This window comes from Lissotriton vulgaris, chromosome 1_1, assembly GCF_964263255.1.
Source record: "Lissotriton vulgaris chromosome 1_1, aLisVul1.2, whole genome shotgun sequence".
In the NCBI taxonomy this organism is placed as follows: domain Eukaryota; kingdom Metazoa; phylum Chordata; class Amphibia; order Caudata; family Salamandridae; genus Lissotriton; species Lissotriton vulgaris.
The window spans coordinates 260,773,938-260,799,678 of NC_141685.1; the positions used below are offsets into that span (position 1 = coordinate 260,773,938).

At 47.3% G+C, this 25,741-nt stretch overlaps 1 protein-coding gene across 1 annotated transcript in view; it reads left to right on the plus strand.

The window, feature by feature from the left end:
• LOC147746874 (uncharacterized) overlaps positions 1–25,741 on the plus strand; it is a 290,318-nt gene that overhangs the window by 222,165 nt on the left and 42,412 nt on the right. The window contains exon 11 of the mRNA XM_086952279.1: positions 11,952–12,095. Within this exon, the coding sequence (XP_086808405.1) occupies positions 11,952–12,095 (144 nt within the window). The remainder of the gene's footprint in view (positions 1–11,951; positions 12,096–25,741) is intronic.

Genomic DNA, 25,741 nt, shown 5'->3' on the forward strand with positions numbered 1-25,741 from the left:
ACTGTTCCCATAAGGCACAGGGTCAGACTGATTTGCATATAGCCATGTCTGAACTGGGGTGGCAGAGTGGGCTAAAGAACGGTGATGGATTAAACCCAGATCTTTTGAATGGGTGTGAGTGTTTGATTGATTCAGATGCTCCGTCCATTACCACTCCCTTTTGTACCACTTTTGGCCACCATAAGTGTGGCAGGGTATGCTCAGACGTGAGTCCCTTGCTCACTTTGCCACTGGATTCAAGCAAGCCGGGCTGAAGACGGCTGGAATGCCAGAAACCGGTCCTCGGAAGCTTGTTTCCGGTCCAGGGAAGACATGGCTTTGTAGTTCGGGCTGGACTGTTCCCATGAGGCTCAGGGTCAGACTGATTTGCATATAGCCATGTCTGAACTGGGGTGGCCGAGTGGGCTAAAGAACGGTGATGGATTAAACCCAGATCTTTTGACTGGGTGTGAGTGTTTGATTGATTCAGATGCTCCGTCCATTACCACCCCCTTTTGTACCCCCTGGTCTGTGGGTGGCTGAACTGATCTGCTTTTTTGTTGGATGACCTATTTTATTCTTGCTGCATGATTTGACTTTTTACTGGCACTGAATGCATGTTTCTGTCCCTATAGCATGCCCATGGTGTCTCTTTGTGGAGTTCTGATGAATCTTACTGCCTGAACTTACCCTGAGGGTGAGCTACAAAATCTTTCAGTGGACTCCGCTTGGCCAAGGTGTAACCCCACTCACCCTTAACATGTCGCCGGGGAACGGTTAGGCGGGCTGCGGGGTGGAAATCGCGGGAAGAGGACCTGGCGCTTCCCCCTTCTGCGGCCTCTCTAATTGCCACGGAACGCTTGCGGGCCTCTGTGCCCACCATTTGTGAGACCTCGCTTGCTCTATACCTCGACACCGCAATCTCCTTCAGGGGTCCTCCCTGACCGCCAATAGCTGCACCCACGTAGGAGCACCGCCTCTGCGTCTGCCGGGCGGTCCTAGCCCCACCGTTGGCTTCTTTTCTTGCCATAGGAGTCAGGCCTACTACACCCCTGGCACCCCCTCCTTGCGTCCATCCCCCCAGGCATTGCTTCGCAGCGACTGTCCCCAGCGAGGTCTCCACTTAACTGCCCCCCCGCCCCCACATGGCGTAGGGGTGCCCTAGGAAGGACCGCTCTGTTAAGGACATGCTCCAACCCAAGGGGACGAGCCCGCGCCTGGAGTTGGGGGCGGCGGGTGGAACGAACGCTCTGGCCACTCAGGCCTTCCTGACCTTGCTTTTCTCCGCCCTTAAAGAGGATCTTCAAGAGCTCAAAGACCAACTGGCGGTAGATCTAAGTGAGGTTTGCCGTGACGTCTCGGATATTGGAGACCAAGTCGCAACACTGGAGGAACATGAGGCTGGACGGGATGAAGTACTTGGGATGCTGCAGCAGGAGGAGGTTCTCCTACTCAAAGAACAACACATCAAGCTCCAGGGACAAGCGGAGGACCTTGAGAACTGCTCCCGTCGCAACAATGTGTGTTTCCCCGTGGGTTGATTCCAAAAGGCACTCCAATGGGAGATGTAACTTCTGAGTTATAATCTCATCACAAGGTATCATTCATGTCAAACACTTCTAGACAACGGTAATCTGTTTTGAAGGTTCATTTAATTGGTAAGTCACATATTATTTCGTCATAGTGACATATCCGTGAAGCAATACGTCAATTGTACTATAGATAACCTCCATTGATCAATGCAACATCCCTATGCATTTCGGGCGGAGCCCTTCGTCAGGGGATAGCGAAAGATCTGTAAGTAAACATACTGGTATCAGGAAGGGGAGCTCTAAACCACGCAGAAAAATAAAACGCAAAAACTAAACATGCATGGTCCAATAATAAAGGGAAGCTGGTAAGGTTAACAATGGTCTCTGTGTCGGTAAAATGAAACCAAGCGTGTAAATAACGAACGAGTGCTATCAAGAATACCAATGTGTGTGTTAGGAATTTAAAGACAACCTCAAGTTAGCCATCAAAACAGAAACAATCTGCCGAGCGTGATATCCCATAACAGCGTGCAGATCCGAGAAATTAATAATGTGCTCGATAAAACGAACGTGGAGGTGACAGTCAGAGTGACTCAAGCAGACTTACCAGGTGTTTAGTACAGCAACGCACGCGATACGGGGTTGCCGGGGGTTAGAATGCAGTCAAAGTGGACGCGGAAATAAATACGCGGTCACCGAACAACAATAGTAAACATGGAAGACGGACTTCCGTGAAAGTTAGTGACATTGTAAACATGCCGAAAAAATGATATAGATGAACGGTAAACAGAACATGACAGTGGCCGTGGCCTAATGGAATGTAATGCTGTCGTGGACATCATAAATCAAATAAGCTAGCAATGTATATGTACAAAAAACATGGTATGACGATATTGGCGGCCATCTTCGAATGGTCAAAGACATCGTTCATTATACTGTAGGTGCCATAATAAACATGAAGAAGAATCGGTGTAAAGTATCAAAGAGACAACAGGACAGAGAATAGAGTAGATCCTGGAAGGAAGTAAACTGATATAAGCCAAAGGTTACCAAGAACAGGCCAAAGGTGGAAGTGTTACCAAAGAACATAATAATCCCCAGTGGAGGTGGGAGGAGTGTTAACAAAAAATAATCACCCGTGAAGGGGTGAGATATAAAAGGAGTAATGATCAGTTAAAAACTATATAAAGACAAAGTAGATGAGTAGACGAAAATAATAAGTGAAACATAGGGTGCTTAGACACAGAATGTAGAACACAGAGGTGGAATATAAACATGCAGGTACAGAAATATATGTACATTGAGACAACAGTTCATCATAAGAAGCAACTATATTCGAGTCTGTCGTTGAGGCCTTTCGGCTGGCAGGCATCAAGTCTCTTGATCCAGACTGTTTCCCTTTGGAGTAGTATTTTTCTGTTATCCACGCCTGTTCTCAGTGGAACCACCTCCAATACAAGGAACCTCAGTTGGCTAACGTTATGCTGATGTGTGGTGAAATGGGCTGCCAAAGGTGCTTTGGTTGATTTATTTCTGATAGTGCTTTTGTGCTCGGTCAAGCGAACTTTGATCTTACGTTCAGTTTTGCCTACATAAGGCAGTCCACAGGGACATTTGAGGAGATATACCACGTTTTTAGAGTCACAAGTGGCGTTGGTCCGTAATTTGATTGCTTTCCATGATGATGGGTGGTTTAAAGTATTGCCTGAAATGATATTGTGACAGTGGCTGCAGTTGAGGCAAGGTATAGTGCCTGAATACTTAACAGAGGGATCCACGGGTTCAGTCTCAAGAATATTTTTGATGTTCTTAGCTCTCTGGTATGCAAAAAGTGGTCTGCTGTCAAAGATGCCCTGAAAGTCTGGTTCAAAACGAATCATGTCCCAACTCTTTAGGATGATGTTCTTGATTGCCTTGCTTCTTGTAGAGTACTTGGATACGAAGTCCGGTCTTTGTTAACTAGTGGGTCTAGTGTGTGTGGTTAGAAGATCCAACCGCGTCTTGGTGGCTGCACGATTTCTGGCTGCTTGCAGTGTAACCTCGGGGTATCCTCTATCCCTGTATCTCTGAAGTATCTTTTCTTCCGATCTCTCATAGGACTCTGGTTCTGAACAAATCCTTTTGGCACTTAATAGTTGAGAGTATGGCAAGTGTGTTTTGAGTGGGGTAGGATGACAACTGGTAAACATTAGAGCATTATTTCTATCCGGATAGAAATAATGCTCTAATGTTTACCAGTTGTCATCCTACCCCACTCAAAACACACTTGCCATACTCTCAACTATTAAGTGCCAAAAGGATTTGTTCAGAACCAGAGTCCTATGAGCGATCGGAAGAAAAGATACTTCAGAGATACAGGATACCCCGAGGTTACACTGCAAGCAGCCAGAAATCGTGCAGCCACCAAGACGCGGTTGGATCTTCTAACCACACACACTAGACCCACTAGTGAACAAAGACCGGTCTTCGTATCCAAGTAGAAATAATGCTCTAATGTTTACCAGTTGTCATCCTACCCCACTCAAAACACACTTGCCATACTCTCAACTATTAAGGGCCAAAAGGATTTGTTCAGAACCAGAGTCCTATGAGAGATCGGAAGAAAAGATACTTCAGAGATACAGGGATAGAGGATACCCCGAGGTTACACTGCAAGCAGCCAGAAATCGTGCCTAGACCCACTAGTTAACAAAGACCGGTCTTCGTATCCAAGTACTCTACAAGAAGCAAGGCAATCAAGAACATCATCCTAAAGAGTTGGGACATGATTCGTTTTGAACCAGACTTTCAGGGCATCTTTGACAGCAGACCACTTTTTGCATACCAGAGAGCTAAGAACATCAAAAATATTCTTGAGACTGAACCCAGGGATCCCTCTGTTAAGTATTCAGGCACTATACCTTGCCTCAACTGCAGCCACTGTCACAATATAATTTCAGGCAATACTTTAAACCACCCATCATCAGGGAAAGCAATCAAATTACGGACCAACGCCACTTGTGACTCTAAAAACGTGGTATATCTCCTCAAATGTCCCTGTGGACTGCCTTATGTAGGCAAAACTGAACGTAAGATCAAGGTTCGCTTGACCGAGCACAAAAGCACTATCAGAAATAAATCAACCAAAGCACCTTTGGCAGCCCATTTCACCACACATCAGCATAACGTTAGCCAACTGAGGTTCCTTGTATTGGAGGTGGTTCCACTGAGAACAGGCGTGGATAACAGAAAAATACTACTCCAAAGGGAAACAGTCTGGATCAAGAGACTTGATGCCTGCCAGCCGAAAGGCCTCAACGACAGACTCGAATATAGTTGCTTCTTATGATGAACTGTTGTCTCAATGTACATATATTTCTGTACCCGCATGTTTATATTCCACCTCTGTGTTCTACATTCTGTGTCTAAGCACCCTATGTTTCACTTATTATTTTCGTCTACTCATCTACTTTGTCTTTATATAGTTTTTAACTGATCATTACTCCTTTTATATCTCACCCCTTCACGGGTGATTATTTTTTGTTAACACTCCTCCCACCTCCACTGGGGATTATTATGTTCTTTGGTAACACTTCCACCTTTGGCCTGTTCTTGGTAACCTTTGGCTTATATCAGTTTACTTCCTTCCAGGATCTACTCTATTCTCTGTCCTGTTGTCTCTTTGATACTTTACACCGATTCTTCTTCATGTTTATTATGGCACCTACAGTATAATGAACGATGTCTTTGACCATTCGAAGATGGCCGCCAATATCGTCATACCATGTTTTTTGTACATATACATTGCTAGCTTATTTGATTTATGATGTCCACGACAGCATTACATTCCATTAGGCCACGGCCACTGCCATGTTCTGTTTACCGTTCATCTATATCATTTTTTCGGCATGTTTACAATGTCACTAACTTTCACGGAAGTCCGTCTTCCATGTTTACTATTGTTGTTCGGTGACCGCGTATTTATTTCCGCGTCCACTTTGACTGCATTCTAACCCCCGGCAACCCCGTATCGCGTGCGTTGCTGTACTAAACACCTGGTAAGTCTGCTTGAGTCACTCTGACTGTCACCTCCACGTTCGTTTTATCGAGCACATTATTAATTTCTCGGATCTGCACGCTGTTATGGGATATCACGCTCGGCAGATTGTTTCTGTTTTGATGGCTAACTTGAGGTTGTCTTTAAATTCATAACACACACATTGGTTTTCTTGATAGCACTCGTTCGTTATTTACACGCTTGGTTTCATTTTACCGACACAGAGACCATTGTTAACCTTCCCAGCTTCCCTTTCTTATTGGACCATGCATGTTTAGTTTTTGCGTTTTATTTTTCTGCGTGGTTTAGAGCTCCCCTTCCTGATACCAGTATGTTTACTTACAGATCTTTCGCTATCCCCTGACGAAGGGCTCCGCCCGAAATGCATAGGGATGTTGCATTGATCAATGGATGTTATCTATAGTACAATTGACGTATTGCTTCACGGATATGTCACTATGACGAAATAATATGTGACTTACCAATTAAATGAACCTTCAAAACAGATTACCGTTGTCTACAAGTGTTTGACATGAATGATACCTTGTGATGAGATTATAACTCAGGAGTTACATCTCCCATTGGAGTGCCTTTTGGAAACAGTGCAGGCAGTTCTTGCACTCCCTCTATCTTTAGTACAAGCATCAGTCCCTACCGGCCGGAGGGACTATTTCCTGGCACCCTAAACCTTCAACTACGCAGTTTACATTACTGACATTGATGAACAGTTTTCTAACACGAGTGCCGCCATTTCCAAATTGTAATTGTTTGTCCCCGTGGGTTGAAACAGGTGGCAGAGGAGGACGGCAGAGGGCTTTGTGCAGGCCCTGTTCAGACATATTCTGGGCCCGGACCATACTGGGGAGATACAGATTGATAGAGAACATTGAGTAGGTCTGCCTCGCCGTAGCAATGCACCTCCACCGGACATCCTGGTGTGTGTTCACAACTTTCAACTTAAGGAACATATCTTGCGTAAGGCCAGAGACTCGCACCCCTTGCAATGTCGCGGCCTCACACCAACGCTCTACCAAGATCTCTCCGCGGTCATGCTGCTCAAGCGACGGGAATTCTGGCTCGTCACCCAATGCCTAAGAGAGAAAGAGATCCCCTACACGTGGGGGCACTCTTTCTGCATCATCTTCAAATATGACGGAAAACTATATCAAATCCGCTCATTGCACAAGGCTTCTGACCTACTTGGCATCCCGCCTCCGACATCACCGCGCCCGCGGGGTGCGCCTGTGCCCAGCAGCACGTAACCGGACCGCTGGCACATCGTGGGCAAGCCTTCCAACTCTCCCCCTGGCACGGACGACGCTGCCTGCGCAAAAGAGCGAGAAAATAACCTGGCTTCTCTGGCTGGCAGTCCCGCCAACAACTCCCCTGCCTGATCCTCCCCGCTTGCTAACGCATGGAATTCACCGCTCGAGCGGGGTCTGATGGTCGCCATCCTTGCCCAGTTTTTGGACTCGAACTGTCGCCTCCCCTTAGAACTCTAATACCATGACGAACTCTTGTCATTTCCGCACGGTTGCGGTTATTCCGTACCATGTTAAAGCCATCAACAGGTTTCGGCCCTGTCTGGCAATTGTCTTTATATTCATGTTGTTTTGTTTTGGGGTTTGTTTTTACCGTTTTGCGGTTGGGTGGGTCCCCACCTCAGTGAGTTTTTATGCTGCCATGCACGCAACAGTCGCACATACTTAGAGGCCTTCAGCCCGCAGGCTCCTCCTGCCCCACCTCCAATCTAACGCATCGCACCAATCCCAAGAGCTCACCTAATCCCTCCTTCCCTCATCTGGACCTTAAAGTGCTTAGCCTCAACACATGGGACCGTAACAATCCAAGGAGAGCAGTGCTTTCACTACTGGAAACCTCGGGTGCAGACCTTTGCCTCCTCCTCGAAACACATCTACTGACATCAGACACCCACTGCATGCGATACAAACATTTTCCCCACCAGTACTGGTCCTCTATGACAAGCAAGAGGGGTGGGGTGGCTATTCTAGCAGCAAAACACTTTAAGGGTTCAGTAATCGGGACCATGCAGGAGATTAAAGGACGCCTTTTAGCGCTGGGCCTCCAAATAGGCTCTTCCCTGTGCACCTTTGCTCCATTTACTGCCCTAACGTACGTCCAGAGAAGTTCTTAATAGAGGCCTGTGCCGCAGTGCTACACTCTCCAGACCCAGTGGTGGTGGTGGGAGGGGACCTTAACTTGGGGATGAGCAAGGCCCTAGACCGCTCAGGCTCTCGCACATGGGGCGCTGGCGCCATCTCAGCTTCAGGCGAGGAATGGCTGCTCGACCCTGGGATCAGGGATGCCTGGCACTGCATGCACCCGACCGCAAGGGATTATTCCTACTATTCAGCTGCACATAAAACGTACGCCCGGTTGGACCATTTCCTGGTAACCTCCGCTGCATGGAATTTAGTCATAAGGGCGACTATCGAAGCAAGGGCCCTCTCTGATCATGCGCATATTACCCTGTCAATGTCCTTCCCCTCTGAGAGCACTGTCCCTGCGCTGGCGCTTGCGAGATACCTTGCTTAGGTCCCCAGATATAGTTACGGACATTAAGCTGTGCATTACGAACTATATTGCGACTAATGATAAGGGAGCCACGCCACTATCCTCGGTATGGGAGGCGCTCAAACTGGTCACTCGGGGGCCCTCATCGCCAAAGCCTCCTACGACAACAAAGTTAGGCATTCGAAACACGCCGACCTGGATACTGCGGTCAAAGAGTTGGAGGCCATACATAAACGTACAGGGGCTCCTTGCATATGGCGTCAACTGAAGAGAGAGCCCCTTCAGCTCAGCCGCCTTGATCTCAACCGCCCCAAACACGCTGCAGTACGCCTAATACATAAATATTTTGTGGATTCCAACAAAGTAGGGCGCATGCTGGCACATTGCCTTCGCAGCCAACAAGAGGCGCATTTGGTCTCAGCACTCCGTGCTGACACAGGTCGTTCTATCTCCGGCGACGCCCTGATTGTGGCAGCCTTCCACTCCTTCTATAGTGCACTGTATGCGGCGGACCCCTCTACATTCGGATCCTTCGACCTACCTCGCCGGAGCAGCAATCACACCCTTGCCCGAAGGTGAAGCAGATTCCCTAGAAGCACCTATTCGTATAGAAGAGGTGATATCCGCGATCGCGCAGTTGAAGTTACAGAAAGCGCCGGGCCCTGATGGCTTCAGTGCCTTTTTTTACAAAACGTACTGAGCGGAGCTGGCCCTACTGCTAACCCGTTTATTTAACTCCTTTGCAGATACTAGGTCTCTCACCTCTTCTATGCTGCAAGCCTCTATATCGGTCATCCCTAAACTGGGTAAATACTTGGAGCTTTGCAGCTCATATCAGCCGATCTCCTTATTGAATATAGATGCCAAATTTTTCTCCAGACAGGCTAAGTCCCCATATGTCGGTTCTTGTTGACCCAGATCAATCGGGCTTCATTTCGGGTAGGCAACGCGGGGACAGCACTAAACGCATCTGCCACTTCATCGATAAGGTGCATCGGTCAAAAGGAGAGGCGCTTCTCCTTGCATTCGACGCGGAGAAAGCATTCAACCGCGTACACTGGCCGTACCTCATTGCGACTCTAGTGCGCTTTGGAGTGGGGCCTCGCATCCGGAGCTGGATTGCGAGCATCTACAGTGCGCCCCAGGCAGCCGTTCGGGTCAACAGTGTCCTTTCGGCTCCCTTTGCGGTGGGGAGAGGAACTAGACAGGGCTGCCCAGTTCTCTCCCCCTGCTCTTCGCCCTCTATATGGAGCCAATGGCCCAGCAACTCAGATAAACCTCTTGCCCATGGCATTCCCTTTGGCCTAGATAAACACCTTCTCAGTCTGTATGACGACGATCTTATCTTCTTGGTGGCATAACCCATATTCCTCTCCTGTCACGCACCCTAATATGTGGTTTTTGTCAAGGACCCAATCTACCGGTAGTTCCTTTGATTTTTCCTTTGTAACGTTGGATTGCTTACATTTTGTACTCTGAGATTCTTGCCTGGGACAGGGTGGCTCAGAGTGCTAATCTGTCCACCTTCTCCTCCCCCTTGACCCCACTCTTCATGAACCCTGTTTTTCTGCCAGGGGTGAATAACGGAGCAGCGGCCCGCTGGATTGCGGAGGGCTGTAAACATCTAGATCATCTCTTTGATCTCAGGGGTCTGTTCCCATTCAAGGAACTGCAAGCTGACTATAATCTGCCTGCGACAGATTGCTACTTACACTCGCAAATGGCGCACAGGCTATCGGGGCCTGAGACACGACCAGTGGCATTCGATCAATGCTACCGTTTGAGGAATGGGTCCTTAGCAAAAAAGACGATAAACATCGAATATCGGAAATATATGCATTCCTTACGGCGGCTGTCCCTAAAGCACGCAGCGCTGGGCAGAAGCGATGAGAGATTGAATTAGGCTGTACGCTGTCGGACAAGAAATGGGACAATGTCTTTTACCGTGCACACAACACTACCTACTCCTCGAGCCACACAGAAACGGCCTTCAAGATTGCGACATACTGGTACTATACTCCTGATAGGATCTCCCGATGGCAGCCTCAGTGTGACAGCCTCTGCTGGAGGGGCTGCGGTAATCCAGGGACTCTTACACTTACTCTGGCAGTGCCCCAAACTAACTTGCTACTGGGATCAGATACTTGATTGCATTGACAGGGCGTTCACCACCTTTATACCCCAGCTCCCTGCGTACACCCTCCTGGGCCTTCCTAATTATCCTTTCCCCTGTGCTCGCTTAAGGGGAGGCAAATGGGGCTTGCGCTGAACGCTGCACACAGAGTAATAATAGCATAGTGGAAGTTAGATATTGCTCCGGAACATAGTCACTGGGTACATCAGTTGTGGAACCTCTTAGCGATGGAGAAGTTCTCCATGGCAACTGCTGGGAAGGCTGCGGATTTCGTGAAACATGGGCCCCCTTCATGGCCATTCTTTCCACAGAATTTCGGGAGGTGACCTGCCCGCAATACCTCCGCATCCTTAACCCCTTGCGTGCGGGGCGTATTTTCCGCCTGTGCTGACTCCGCCTTGCGCGGGCGGAGTCATGACGGAACTGTTCCGTCATCAGCACAGCTCAACCGATGCTGATGACTGAACCGGTCTGTCATCAGCACGCAAGGGGTTAAACTGGACCCCGATGGCGCCCCTGCTTCTTCTTAAGTACATTTGACATTGATTCCCTCTTTCCCTTCCATCTGCAGATCTAGCGCCTCAGCCGGGACACTTGGGATTCTTGGACTTTAGGCCATTTTTTTTTTTTTCCTTCGCTTTTCTCCCTTTTTTTTCTTTCCTTCCTGTATTGAATGACTCACTGAGGGGGCGGGGAGGGTGAGGGACCTGTTTTGATCTTGTACTGGTTTACTATATTTGAATACGCCTTATATCGTACTTGACATTTCATGTTGGGTCTACTGCCTCAGGGTCTGCAAAAGGCACCTGGGACCTCTTGCTTCACAAGCCCTTGGGTAATTGCCCTCAACCCTGTCTACCAGTTGCTCTTCTTTTTAAGATGCAGCCGGCCCTGTTGGGCTGTAGGCGGCATGGTGTGTGTAATAGTTGAAAGTCTTAATGCTGCCTCATCCTCCTGGTGCAATTCGAATTAACTTTGCTGGCCCTCTGGGTTGTAGGCGTTGTGACCTGTTCAATACTTTTATCCTGTCAATCAAAAGATTTAATACTAAATAAAGTTGATGGTTTAATTCAACTTTGCCTAGATATCCTTTCTCATTTTGGATGTAAGGCGTAAGGGATGGTGTAAAAATGCCATAATGACTCTTAATGAACCTATGCTAAAGTGAGTTAAACTGAAACTATGGCTACTCTCTGGTATTGGCATACAACCGGTATGCATGCTTTAATTCTTGATGAGACACCTTCCTAGATTGCAGCTCTTTGTTGACATTGGTCCTTACCTTAGGTGCAGAATGGGGGGGGGGGAGCGCTAAGGGGGCAGCAGTAGGCCACCCTGTCTGTCTATCAATACTTCATCGCAAGCTCTTTACAAAGGATTAGTACCTTTTGTGAAGAGGAAGTAGTGAAGGATATCACATTTAGTAATTACCTCTGTGCTTCTGATCAAATCAGTACTTTGCATCGTATTTGTTATGAAAACCAATACAGTCCTTGTTATAGATTAAATATTGCTTGCAGCACTAGTTTTATAGTTGGGGATCAACAAATTACCTTTACCTTGAGGAGATGACATTTATTTCGTCTCATTTCTAGTCATATATAAATAATAGATACTGTAATTTATGGCTGAATGTAGAATATATAATTCACAGTGAGCTAGTTTGATCACCACTGAGATAATGATTTAATTATAAGTAGTACCAGGAAAAATCCACTTGTCTGTATTCCTGCAGGTCGAATCAAGACAGTCCCAAGTAAGAAATCCACAGTAAGTTCCTCGGGAGAGGATGACTCGGACCCTGTGCTGAGCTTAGCGGACATCAGCTCCGAAGACCTCTCGTCGGCCTTGGACATCGGAACAGGCAGTAGAAAACACGGTAGGCTTTCCTCATGTGTCAGTGCTACCAAGAAAGTTGAGTCTATGATATTCACCTGGGTGTCCCTTTTCAGCAGTCTCCTCTTCCTCAAGGGCTGAGTGGTTGGAGATTGTGATAGTTGGAGACAGACTTTTAACTGCTAGCAGTCTATTGCCTCGCCAGCTCCAAATGTTTTTGCACAAATATCCCACTATATCCGTGCCCAGGTTCCACATCTTCATGTAATATTACTTACTCGCATGGCTCGTTTCTCGGCCAGTGCTGGGCTTCAGTTGTTCCTCTGAATGTCTGGCGCCATATCGTGATCCATTTTCTGCGCTGCACCAGAGGCCACATCACAATCCTGATTTCAGTGCTGTTGCAGGAGGGGTCTGTGCAGTGGTATGCCTCTTGTTTTGCTCCGTGCAAATCCAGTTTAGCTCAACTGGAAGTGATTACTAAACACTCATTTTTTAAAACCACGGAGACCAATACATAGCCCACACAAAATCTAAATAAATCATTTTGCTTGCATGTTGGCATGTAAAATTTCCTTTTATGTCCTATAAATACAATGAGATTAGCAAATCCCTGCCAGGAAGTCGCAAACATTTGAACATTTGTTGCGCTATCATTCCGTAACACACACAAACGTGTTAATAGCTTTGCTTAAAGATCATCCACATACCAAACTTCTGCTCCTCCACACACATGGAGTTAGAAGCAAACACAGAGAGACCTACAAACCCCCACACAGGCGCCCACTCAGGCCCAGATTTATTTCACATAGATGCAGTGCAACAAGAGAATTTGCTGCACTGCGTGGCATGAAATGGAGAGAGCAGAAATGTGCAATATTTAGTAAGATATGACGCTCTCCTGCTCGTTCTTGTGCTGCCGCACTTGTGGCTGATTAGTGCAAATGCGGGCACCCTTGCAACATGCTTCAAGGATGACTGCATTCTGGTCAAGAACGTTTTTCTCCAGGAACAAACACTTTTCAGCACAAAAGCAATCCTTAGACGTGTATTACTCTTTGTATGTGTGCTGCAGCAGAAATCAAGAAGAACAATTGATGGACAGAATGCCGAACAATGTCCAACATTCACCCCACTACAGAAATCTGGGCCTAAATTCATATTTTTTTTGCCCGTCATGCTATTGCAGTTCGGACCCAGCCATATGAAAATCAATCTTGACCCTGCTCCCCAATGGGAACCATCCCACCCTAACTGCCAGGCCAGGTCCTCCCAAGACCAGAAACAAGGATCCTAGGATCGGTTTCGGGGTATCGCCCCTCATCAGGCTAGTTTGACTCCAGTGGTATGGCGAGCACGGGATCCAAGTCCGGGCATACCTGTCCCACTTAGGATGACAAATGCAAAAAGAAAAATTTGTGGACAGAATGCTGAACAATGTCAAACATTTACCCCCAGTACAGAGATCTAGACCTAAATTCATTGGAATTTTTTGCTCACCATGCTATTCCAGTTCTGACCCAGCCACATGAAGATCCGTCTTGACCCTGCTCCCCATGTGAACAGTCCAGACTGAACTTGAGCAGGGTTCAGACTGATACGCATATGGCTTGATCCAAATTGGGGTGGCATGTTGAGTGGAAAAACAGTGGATTGAGGCCCAGATCTCTGTACTGGGGGTGTATGTTTGACATTGTTCAGCATTCCGTCCATTAATTGTTCTTTTTCCAGCAGCATCAAGCTGCCCACATGCATAGAGGAAGGATCAACGAGAAATACAGCTATTTCTCCCCAGTACACCGATGTCCGGTAGGTGTTCTATTGTGGCGCAAATAAAGGTTTACTGACTTAAGTAAATCTGTGTTTTTAGTCGAAACACATGGGTGGATGCACGGAAACACCCGTGTTCCACCCATGTTTCTCCCCCCCCCTAATCAGGGTAACGCAAGGTACTGTATTGTGCTACTTTCAGAGTGAAAACTGATGGAAGGCCATGCAAAAATTAATTTGCGTGGCTTTGTAAATGACACTTAACTACTTCCATTGGTTTGCGTGACCCAAGGACTACGTAAGTGCTTAGTAAATCTGGTCCTCAGTTTGTCTTTCTCACACATACCTATTTTTTGTCTTGTTTGAATTTGTTTATAAGCTGTGCATCTGATTTGGGGGCAGAGCTTGCCAGAGCTCAAGATGGCCACGGCTTGATTGGGCTCCACAAGCCATCACTTTAATCCGGCACAAATCCTGACATTGCAGCGGTTATAACTGCATACTGAGACACACACCTTATAACCCTGACTCAGCGCTACCGATCCATGCCCTGATAGAACAGCAGGGGGTAGCTGCGGCGCAGGGAGACCCAGCGGCCTGGTGGGGATTGCAGAGCCTTGTAGGTGCGGCCGAAGGCGGAGAGTAAGGAGCGGCGGAGCCGACATTCCTACTAAGTCCCACTGTTCGGAGCTTACAGCCCAAACAGAGGTAGTCGCAGCCGGTATCCCGTGGTGACTGTAGGCACTGTTACAGCTTGTCCCCCGCGAGGTGTTGACTTTAAGGTGTGGTGAGGACGGCGCAGAGAGATCGCTTTCATCCTGATGGACAGGGCCACGCCCAAAGCCTGAAACAGCCGGCTCGGGCATGCATTTGCGGCCTCGTTTGTCAGAGCCGGGGTGCGCAAAATGTAGTGTATCCCCTCCTCATGGAGGTCACATGCTACTGCGGCTTGCCCTAGCGGAGCCTGCTGACCCAGGAATGAATAACTGGTTGTTGTGGTCCTGAGGCGATATCGACAGTGAAGCAGGACAACCAATTTCAATGAGACAGACGCGCTCTACATCACAGAAGTGCGACCTGGGTAATATCGCGAGAGCCACTCCAGCTGTGTGCCAACTCACATGAACAAGTGGGCAGCAAAAACGAAGATAAGGTGAGTGCAGCCCCTACCTTTTGCACAGAGGGGGAAGACTATTTGCTGACATCACATGATATATATTAACGCCATAGAGGTTTCCCTGGCATTGTAGGAGACCGAGCGATTTACCTGCGCTCAATCACTCATTCATAGAATGAGCTAAGCTACCTTATAGTTATCATCAGGAGAGCGCACAACTACCCGCTGGCGAAGGCCAAAGGTGATGCTGGACTTAAGATTCAGGAGGGTCTTTTCACTTCCGTGAGCGCTGAACGGCCACCTAAACGGCGGATTTGGCGTCAACAGATAGCTGCCGGCTAACTACCCACTGCCTTGGCCAATTGCATTGGACGCTAAGCTGACGAAGCTGACTGACAACCTTGACCTTTAGAGTACCAGGCCCTGTTGGAGGCGATACAGTGAGGACTGGCTCACCTCCCCACCAACACAGCCCAACTGCAGTTCGTGCAGCGAAAATCAAGGAATAAAGAGATGAGAGAAACTCATTTACTGGATAAGCGGAGTGAAATGGACGAAGAGCCAACTGGAGAACTACACCAAATATTGGCACCCATGCAAAAGCCCCTGTCCACCATAGACTGGGAGATTGATTCATTAGCCTACCGCATGTCTGAGAGGCTTGATAAACATGCTGAACATCTGGATATGGCTGAGAGGCAAGTAACTGAAATGGAGGATGCTCAAATGGAGGTGGACTCGATACAAAAGCAATTTGGCAAGATTCTCTATAATACAGGAAAAGACTGAAGATCTTGAAGCTAGGTCAAAGAGAAGTAATATTAGAATTAGTGGCCTTCCGGAATCAACACCCACAGGTAACATGGAGGTATTTATCGAGAAGATGCTAGTCACACTATTGGGCGGCAATACCTTCTCCTCTGTTTGTAGTTGAGTAAGCACATCGCTCCCTTGGTCCTAGGCCTCACCTGGGTGCGCAGCCTAACCCCATCATTGCCAAACTCCTACACTACAGAGACAGGTATTCGGCGTTATGGCAGGCCAGGAAAATAAAAGACCTACAATATGAGGGTGCATCGATCACACTATATCCAGTCATCACCATGAAATTACAGGAGGTCAGACGGCAGTTTGCCCACTTAAAGAAGATACTTAGAGACCACAACTTTAACTACACAATGCTTTAACCTGCCAGGCTGAGAGTCATCTTGAACGAAAGACTAAGATATTCCTAGATCCCAAATCTTTGCAGAAAGCCCTCAAGGACTACATCAAACCAATTGCTAGAAGCAGAGAAATTGGCTGAGGCTGTTGGGGGCGATCTGGAGGAACAAGACTAGTAAGTCGAACTGGCAAGAACCCTCTACTGTTTGCGACGAGCAGGCACCAATGGTGAACGCTTTGGGATGTACACTAAAGAAGAGAACCAACCCTTGCCCACTGGAGTGCAGGGGGACATAACCATTTGTACATTAATTCATGCCTATGATTAATATGAACCAGGAAAAAGTGGTATTATTCACCAAGAAAACAAATTTTTCTTTCATATGAAATTACAGTTAGGAACAGCACTGTAAAGATCAGATCTTATAACAACCCGGTGGCACTTGGTGCAAGGTGCTATATACAGTTTAGTGAGGTCAGTGTGCAAGTGCTTTAAAAACAGCAAAGACGACGCATTAAACAAAGTATATACATCAGGTAAAACTCCACAACACAAGTTACAGTCACTTGGAAGAACAATTATTCCTTGGTATGTTTCTCAGCGGTGGGGGAAACATACCATCACAGCAGCATGGGGCATGCCCCCAGTCATCGGACATTTCAAATGCCAATCCTGCAGCGTCTGTGAACTGACACTGAACACTAAGGAATTTACTTTCAATGGGCAGACACACCAGCTCACTCATCATTCTAATTGCAAAACCCAAAATGTTATTTACGCTATCCGCTGCCCATGTGACCTCATTTACATTGGGCAGACCACCCAAATGGTGAAACAACGGATCATCCAACACAAAAGCAGAATCAACTGCAAAGTACTCACAGCGCCATTGGTCTCTCACTTCCTTGAGCAATCACATACAGACACAGATCTCAAGTGGTTGGTAATTGACAAACCTACTTTACCCCTCAGAGGAGGTAACATGGCTGCTCTACTCAATAGAGCTGAATGCAAATGGATCGCCAGAGTCGATTCGGTGAACCATGGGCTTAATACCCTTGATGAATGGACCAGTACTATCTCCATCTAATCTCATTGCCCCTTAATCGTTCTCTGTCTCCATTTACCCTGTATTTATACTGCACAGTAGAGTATATATAATATGTATAGGACTTGTATAACTGATACAATTAACTAAGCGGGCTCATGTATTTTTGAACAATTGTATAGACCATTCCCTGTAATTAACTGCCCGGTTTCAAACCTTACACCATTGAATGTAACCAGACTTTGTTTTTCCCGCGCCCTCATGGGTTCTATGCATGTATTATCAACTTCGTCCATATTTTATGTAATTACAATATGGTTCATATGCCCCTTCAGGGATGTACTGGAAAAGCATCACCTTGTTTTGCCTTCTCTTCAACCTCGTCCCTAATTGCTGGACAGGCCGATACAACGCCGACCGCATTTTTTCAATCTTCCCCGGTCCCAACTGTCTTCTGCACTAGTTACTTCCTGTTTGTCCAGGTTGCCTCGGCAACCGCGCTTCTGTCTTCCTGCCCCCCCCCCCAGCCCTCCCAGTCCACGCCCCCCGCTCTGCCCACGACCTATGGCCTCCTGACACCACCTAGACACTCCCAAAACTCCGCCTCCCGCTTCCGCACGGACTCCGCCCCCTCCTCGCGTTTGCCGGGTTATTACTCTTGGCACCTAGACGCGACGGTCAGCTCCAGCATTCACTGCCGTGAGACGCCAGATGAGCCATTGCCTTCTGTTGCCCTGAATTTTCAGGTAAGAGCGTCTCTGACCCCCAGAGCGTGCGAGCTCCGACCGCGGTCTTTTCACGCCTTCCAGATCGCGACGGCGTGTATCTCACTGACACAATTCTCTCCCTTTGCCCGTACAGACGCAGCCAACACCACGCGAGCAGTCCTACTTAGAACCGCGATCAGGTAACTCTTCGCATGTTGTATTTACCCTTGACCCAAGTTACTAGACGCCCTCGCGCCTCCTAGTAAACATTATTTTTTTCCCCCAGCACTCGATCAAAATTACTTCGAAGTGCCGCCAGCCACGCATTCCTGCCTGGCTACCTTGTGAGTGTTGAGTTGTATTGATTTTCACCCTCCACTGTCCGGCTAATTGATTCTAGACCGGCCACATCTGCACACTAGGCACCCCCAATTGTCACCCTCCTTCCCTCTCCGGCCACCACTACTACCACTCCATTAGCACAGTATACCTTCAGTGATACAGCCCTAATTAGCCACTGTTCACCTTCGCACCACCCACTCCCACCGCCAGCAGCCTCCCTAAATTGCCCTTCTTTGCCTACAGCGCTGTACCCATCAACAACCCTGTCCTGATGAGGATCCCGACTAAAGGGGATCGAAACGCCGTCGACCACACAGCCTGAATCATATGACGCATTCCGCGCTTAAAGCTCCCACAAGGAATAATTGTTCTTCCAAGTGACTGTAACTTGTGTTGTGGAGTTTTACCTGATGTATATACTTTGTTTAATGCGTCGTCTTTGCTGTTTTTAAAGCACTTGCACACTCACCTCACTAAACTGAATATAGCACCTTGCACCAAGTGCCACCGGGTTGTTATAAGATCTGATCTTTACAGTGCTGTTCCTAACTGTAATTTCATATGAAAGAAAAATTTGTTTTCTTGGTGAATAATACCACTTTTTCCTGAATCATTTGACTCCTTGTTTCTGTTCTTTGTAATGCCCATGGCATACACAATTGAAACTGTTTCTACATGATACCAGTTGGGAATTGTTTTTGTCTACATGATACACCCATCCCAACGTGGTATATGGGTTTTCTCCTGTCATTCCTATAACTATGATTAATATGGTCATATTTACCTCGTTTCAAGGTCCAACTGGGTGACATTATAGTCCAGCTACAGCCTATAGTGCTGGCTGAGTGGGGGAGAGAGGCACTCGGTCGAAGCGTTTGTTTTATTTTATATTGATATATGCTGAATGTGTACAATATGCTCAGATAGCCTGACCAGATTCTCACCGAAGTGGGGTACTGTTCAGCCAAATGGCAACATCCTCCCCTGTGTGTTAACCACTAACTGATGGTACGCCAGAAATCTCTTGAGCTAGGGAGGGGAGGGTGCTTTGACCGTGACAAGTTGGGGATGACATGGCGTGGGTGGGGGTTCATTGATTAGATGTATTGATCACAGTGTCCTTAATGCTTGTATATGAACCCCTGGGAGGCCGTTTCTGCCATCATGTATATGGTATAGCCAAATAGACCGCACTAGCAGAGGCATAATGATCATAAACTGTCATAGTGCAAGGCCAGGGTATTAAAGTGAGATTACTCACATGGAATGTGAGGGGTCTTAACGACTTCAGAAAACTGCCAAAGGTATTAGCTTATTTTACCACTCATGGTATAGATGTTGCTCTTTACCAGGAGACCCACCTGCTTATGGATAGTAAACTTCTCACTTGTTGACAATTACACGGTCATTTACATGCAGCTGACTTTTCCACACACTCAAGGGGCGTTACTTACATGGGTTAACCCCAAGTCAGACATCACCATAGAAGCTATTGAGTCAGACATCAGGGGAAGGTATGTTCTCTAGGTGTAGGGGACAGGGAATGGACTTGCTTGTTGCAAATATTTATGGTCCAAACTAGGACAACCCACAATTTTTTCGAGACCTGCTGGAACAACTGGCAAAGAGACACCTCTGTTCCACTGCAATGGGGAGGAGACGTCAATTGCACCCTAGACTTGACATTAGATTACTTAGGTGGCCCAGTAGGCGCTCATCTTTTACAGCCAAGACTATTAAGGATGCTACTTCCCAACTAGACATGGTAAACACATGGCGCCTGCGCTTTCCGGAGGTGGGGGGCTTCACCCACTATTCTGCGCCTCATAACCTTCACACAAGAATGGATCACAACTCAACCATGCTTGGGACTGTGTGATATACCCTCGTTCATATTCTGACCACTCACCAATACAGCTGGACATTCAATGCCCACAAAGGAAGCCAGCCCCATTCACGTGGTGATTACCGCTGTACTCGTTGCTAGACAGTGTTTTTAAAACGGAACAATTGGAAACTATTGAGACCTTCTTTGCAAATAATGTAGGCTTGGTGAGCCAGTTTGCCACAGTCTGGGAAATCTTCAAGGTTTTTATACCTGGGATTGCTATATCAAAATGCTCAGGTGTCCTTCAATCCCTACAGGATGGTTAGAAGTTCTCGAAAAATAACCTGATAACCAGAACAGTTAAAAAAGACATTAGAGGAGTACCACGTAGTAGCAGACAATGAGATTAAACATAGGGGAAAGTATGCGGTAGCCAAAACATACGGGGCAGTGAGAGACCAGGAGCGACTCTGGCGGCATTGCAGCGAGACAGAAGGGAGACGGCAGGAGTTTCAGAACTCCACTCAGCGACAGGTGAGACAATGAGAGACTGGGCTGGAGTAACCAAAAGATTTAGTCAGTACTACTCAGAAACGTATTGCACCAAAGAGTCTACTGATAACGTAGCAATAATGAATTACCTAGAGCACATCAAATTGCTGTGGCTGGCTGAGGAAAACAGGGAATACCTCATGAGGCCGCTGGAGTCGTGGGAGGTTCTCATTGCTTTAAAGACTATGCGCTCTGGCAGCGCACCAGGTTTAGACGGCCATACTGTTGCCTTCTTCAAGGAATTTTAAGACCTCCTGTTGCCACACTTGACCACACTGTTCGGGGAGATGGGCGATCACGGGGAGATGCCCCCCTCCATGCCGGAGCGGTACAAAAGGGGGTGGTGATGGACGGTGTGTTTGATTGGTTCAGATGCTCCATCCATCACCACCCCCTTTTGTACCCCTCCATGCCATAGGCATTGATAGCAACCCTCCTGAAACCGAACAAACGTCCAATGACTGCTCTTCGTACAGGCCTTTCTTGTTACTCAACGTCGATACTAAACTATTTGCTAAGGTGCTGGCTAATCGCCTAGCCCTGCTGGTACCACTACTGGTCGGGCCTGAATAAGCGGGCTTCGTCCCGAAACGTAATCTGACATACAACTTACTTACTGTGTGTGGGGCGATGCAGCATACAAAACCAGAGACTAAAGCCGCAGCGGTCTTCCTGGATGCAGAGAAGGCTTTCGATTCCGTAGAATGGACCTTCATGTCAGCTGCATTGCAGAGGATGGGCATAGGGGAATTCTTTTTACAGTTAATGCGGTATTATATCATGCTCTCACAGCCACGATCAGGGTGGGAGACTTGTTGACTGCCCTCATTAAGATTTCCAGGGGGACTCAACAGGGGTGCCCGTTATCACCACTTTTATATTCTTTAGTGGCCGAACCGCTAACCTGTTCCTCGGAGTATACCACGGGCATAGGGGGATCCTGTTCCTGAGATACAACTTGATAGTCTCTGCTTATCCCGATGACACACTCCTGTACATCAGAGACCCTGAGTCAAACCTGTCTCCAGTACTGAGGGAGGTAGTGCGATACAGGTAATTCTCCGGTCGTACGATCACTCAGACCTAATCCACCATATTCCCTATAACACCGTCTATGGAGCCTGTTGCATGGACTTTCCTCTCTCCTGGACTACTGATCCGGTACCCTACCTGGGAATTCAGGTACATACGAACTCAGAAATAGTTTTTACAGAGTACTACAGAAGAGCAATTGCTAGATTGGAAGGGGAGGTGGAGCGCTGGATTTGCATGCCTCTGGGACGAAACTCCCTGATGAAAATGGTGGTATTACCCAGATTTGTATTCTTGTTCCTTAATGTACCTATGATCCTCCCCTCGCATTTTTTTACAACTGTTAATACGCTATAGGTGAAATTGGTACGGGCTTTTAAACATCTCTGCGCACAGTGGAATGTTCTTTCTCTCCCTTATTCCATGGGGGCCTTGGGCGCAACTGACTTAGGGCTTTACTATAGAGTAGCGGAATGCTCGCATGCTTATTTTTGGATACAACAGAGCAACACCCTGCCTCACCTGCAAATTAAAAAGGTTGCGGCTGGGCCTGCCACACTCCAGAGCCTGCTGTTCAATGCCCCTTCCAGGAGAGTGGGCATATAGGACTCAATTAGTGCTACAGTGCATGCCTGGCCAAATCCACTTAAGAGACAGGCGAGTGCCATACTGTGCTCCCCTCTGACTCCGCTGGAGTAGTCTCAATGGATACCTACTTGCAGGTAAAGGGAGGTTGGTTATCTGGGGACACTCCAGATAACCAAAATTGGGGACTTATTTCTGGACGGTGTGGCCCGTAACTCGGCTGACATTGAAGCAGAAGGCCTTATTGTGACACCGTTGGCGTGATATCACTTCTACGGGGTTACTCATGCCCTCTGTGAACTGCTCGGAGAAGATATGGTGGAACCACCTGAGTTTACCCTGTTATCTTTTATATTGCGCACTAAGTTCCCAAACAAGATAGTGTCCATCATTTATGGTATAATGTAAGGTGAGCGTAGGGGCGTATACACCAAGACTAACTAGAGTGGCAAAACGACCTATTTATTTATTCAGCTTATAAAGCGCACTATCACCTTGCAGGCATCCTGGCGCTGGTGGCTACATGAGAGGTAGGACAGTGTCAGGACTAGGCAGAAGCAAATAGGGCTTAGGAAACAACCACGTTTTTACACATTTTCTGAAAGGGAGACGCTCCCTAATTTGCCTAATCTCCCAAGGGAGACTGTTACACAGTTTGGCCGCTGCCACCCCAAAAGATCTTCCCCCTGACCTAGCTTTTCTAACCCTAGGTACTCTCACCAGTCTAGCCGATGAAGAACGAAGCAATCTGGTAGGAGTGTACCAAACAAATTTTGATTGCATTGCTAAGGGTCCTATCCCATGAAGAGCTTTGAAAACGAGGCAGAGGGACTTGAATTGTACTCTCTGCCTCAGAGGGAGCCAATGGAGTTCAGCCAGAGCTGCTGACACGGACAATCTTCTAGGCAGCACTAAAACTAAGCTAGTTGCAGCTGATTGAATTCTTTGCAGACTATCCAGCAGGAAACTGGGAGAATCAAGCAGGAGGGCGTTGCAATAGTCAAGCCTGCTAAGGATTGTACATCTTGCCACTTGAGCACACGCATGAGAAGGTAATAATGGCAAGATCTTCCGAAGGGACCTAATAATTGCAAAGCAACAGGTTGTTGTTTTTGCAACCTGAGCTTCCATGGTAAGCTTGTTATCCAGCATAATGCCCAAGTTACGGACAGTTTCTACTGGTCGAACTTTGATCGATGTTTCAGGAGGCCAGAAATTACCAGGGAAGTGATGAGGAATCCTGTTACCTGCACAGAAGAGCACCTCGGTCTTTCCAGCATTGAATTGAAGGGAGTTGTTCTGTAGCCAGCCAGCCGTTTCCTGCCGACACTCATGAAACCCCTCCAGCGGTTTTAAGTCCTCACCCTCAAAGGAGAGGATCAACTGTGTGTCGTCCGCATAAATTATAGTATTGATCTTATAAGATTTGATGACCGTAATCAAGGGTTTTAAGTATAGATTAAATAAAATGGGGATAATTGCCGAACCCTGAGGAACCCTGTGCGGCACAAGGGAGAAAGCAGATTGGAAATGGGGGAGGGACACAGCCTGCTGTCTATCCTGCAGAAAGGATCGAAGCCAACGCAGGGCGCAGCCTTTCACCCCAGCCTCACTCAATCTTCTCAATAAGATTTCGTGGTTAACCGTATCAAAGACGGCAGACAGGTCAAGCAGGATCAGTGCTGCTTCCTGTCCCCTGTCTGCACGCCTTTGAAGCTCATCCATAGCAGTCACCAGGGCCGTCTCGGTCCCATGGGCCGGCCGAAATCCAAATTGAACTTCCTCCAACAGCTGATGCTGCTCCAGATGTTTAGAAAGGGTTATGCTAACCATGCGTTCAACAATTTTTGCAGGAAAAGGTAGCAAGGAAATGGGCCTGTAGTTTTTTGAGCACTCAGGATCCAGGGATGGCCTTTTCAACAGAGGGGATACCAGGGCTTGCTTCCAGTGAGAGGGAACTATAACACTGGCTAGTGACTGGTTACAGATCAGGCGAAGAGTAGGGAATAGTTCCTCTTCAAACTCCTTCCAGATCTTGTGTGGGACCAGGTCCATGGGCGAGCCGGAGGAAATACCCGTGCCAGCCTGCTGAAAGCCTCCTCCGTTAGAGGCGGAAACTCCGATAATTGATCAGTAGGCTGCCAGATGGGGCCATTATCCACCCCCTCCGAGGCCCAATCCACCGGGGCAAGGGAACTACTGGTCTCAGTGGAATCCTCAAGATCCTTGATGATTAGCTCAATCTTTTCTCTGAAGAACTTAGCCAAATTCTGACAGAGTTCCTGCAAGGGGGATATTGAATTCTTAGAACAGTCAGGACTAGTGAGACAACATGTTAAAAATACTCCTAGAGCTGTTCGCGGCATTACAGATCGCGGAGCAGAAATAGTCTGCTTTAGATTTTCTAATCAAGTTCTTATAATCCAGGATTTTGAGCTTCCAAAGCATCCTGTCTGTCTCTTTATATCCACGCCTCCATCTTCTCTCCTCCTGTTTACATGCTAATTTCAGGTTTTTCAAAGTGTCGTTAAACCAAAGGGCAGAAGCTCTGCCCTTGCAGCTGTGGTTTTTGAGGGGGCGTAAGAGTCCAAAGCCGAGGTAATCGCGAGGCATAGTTCTCATCGACTTGAGGATCAGCAGTCTCCGACCTTGAACACTAAGTCAGAGGTCCTCTGCCGTGCAAGAGCCTTCCAGTCTCTGCATAGATATTCCGTTGTAGCATGCGGGACCCGGGTCTGAGCAACGTTAAGTTTACCGTGACTTGCTGGCAGAGGCCAAGGCCTTCACATGAGTGAAGTAAATTAAAAAACCCAGAATCGAGGGAGCCATTTAGCCACAGATTAAAGTCCCCCAGAATTATCAATTTGCGGTGAGTGGCTGCCATATTAGTGAGGGTGGCTAAAAGAGATTGTTGCTGCTGAACACTGAAAGCCCCAGGAGGTCTATAGCAGATAACCCCAGTAAAAATAAGCCCTGAATCATTTTTTATAGACAGGCCAAGTAGCTCCAATCCATTAACCAAATCCATGTCGATGGTCCCTATCTGCCAGGAGGCCTTGTATATGACCACCACCCCACCATAACAACTAGCAGAGGTCATGCCAAGGGAGGTCTGGCTATTCTCTTAAGCGAGGAACATCAATGGTCTCAAGAAATAATCGATTCCAAATCTGACAATTTTCAATGCATCAAGGTCATACTAAAAACAAATATTTCTGACCAAAAAAAAGCCCTACTGTTTTTCAATATGTACATTCCTCCAGGCACATCACAGGATGCCTTTTTTGTAGAAACCATAGATTCAATATCTAGGATAATCGAAGAACGAGCTAACACTCCGTACTTAATCGTGGGTGATGTGAATGGGAAAATCTCTAATTCAGAAATCTGTAAATGGGCAAAAACATACGAAGATGAGACAATAGATTTTCCTACCCCAATATTTCCAAAAGGAAAAGCCGCCGATAAAAGAGGGAAAATGTTATTAGCATCACTCCCAAATATAAATGGTTCAATCTTGAATGGCTATGTAGAAGGTGATAG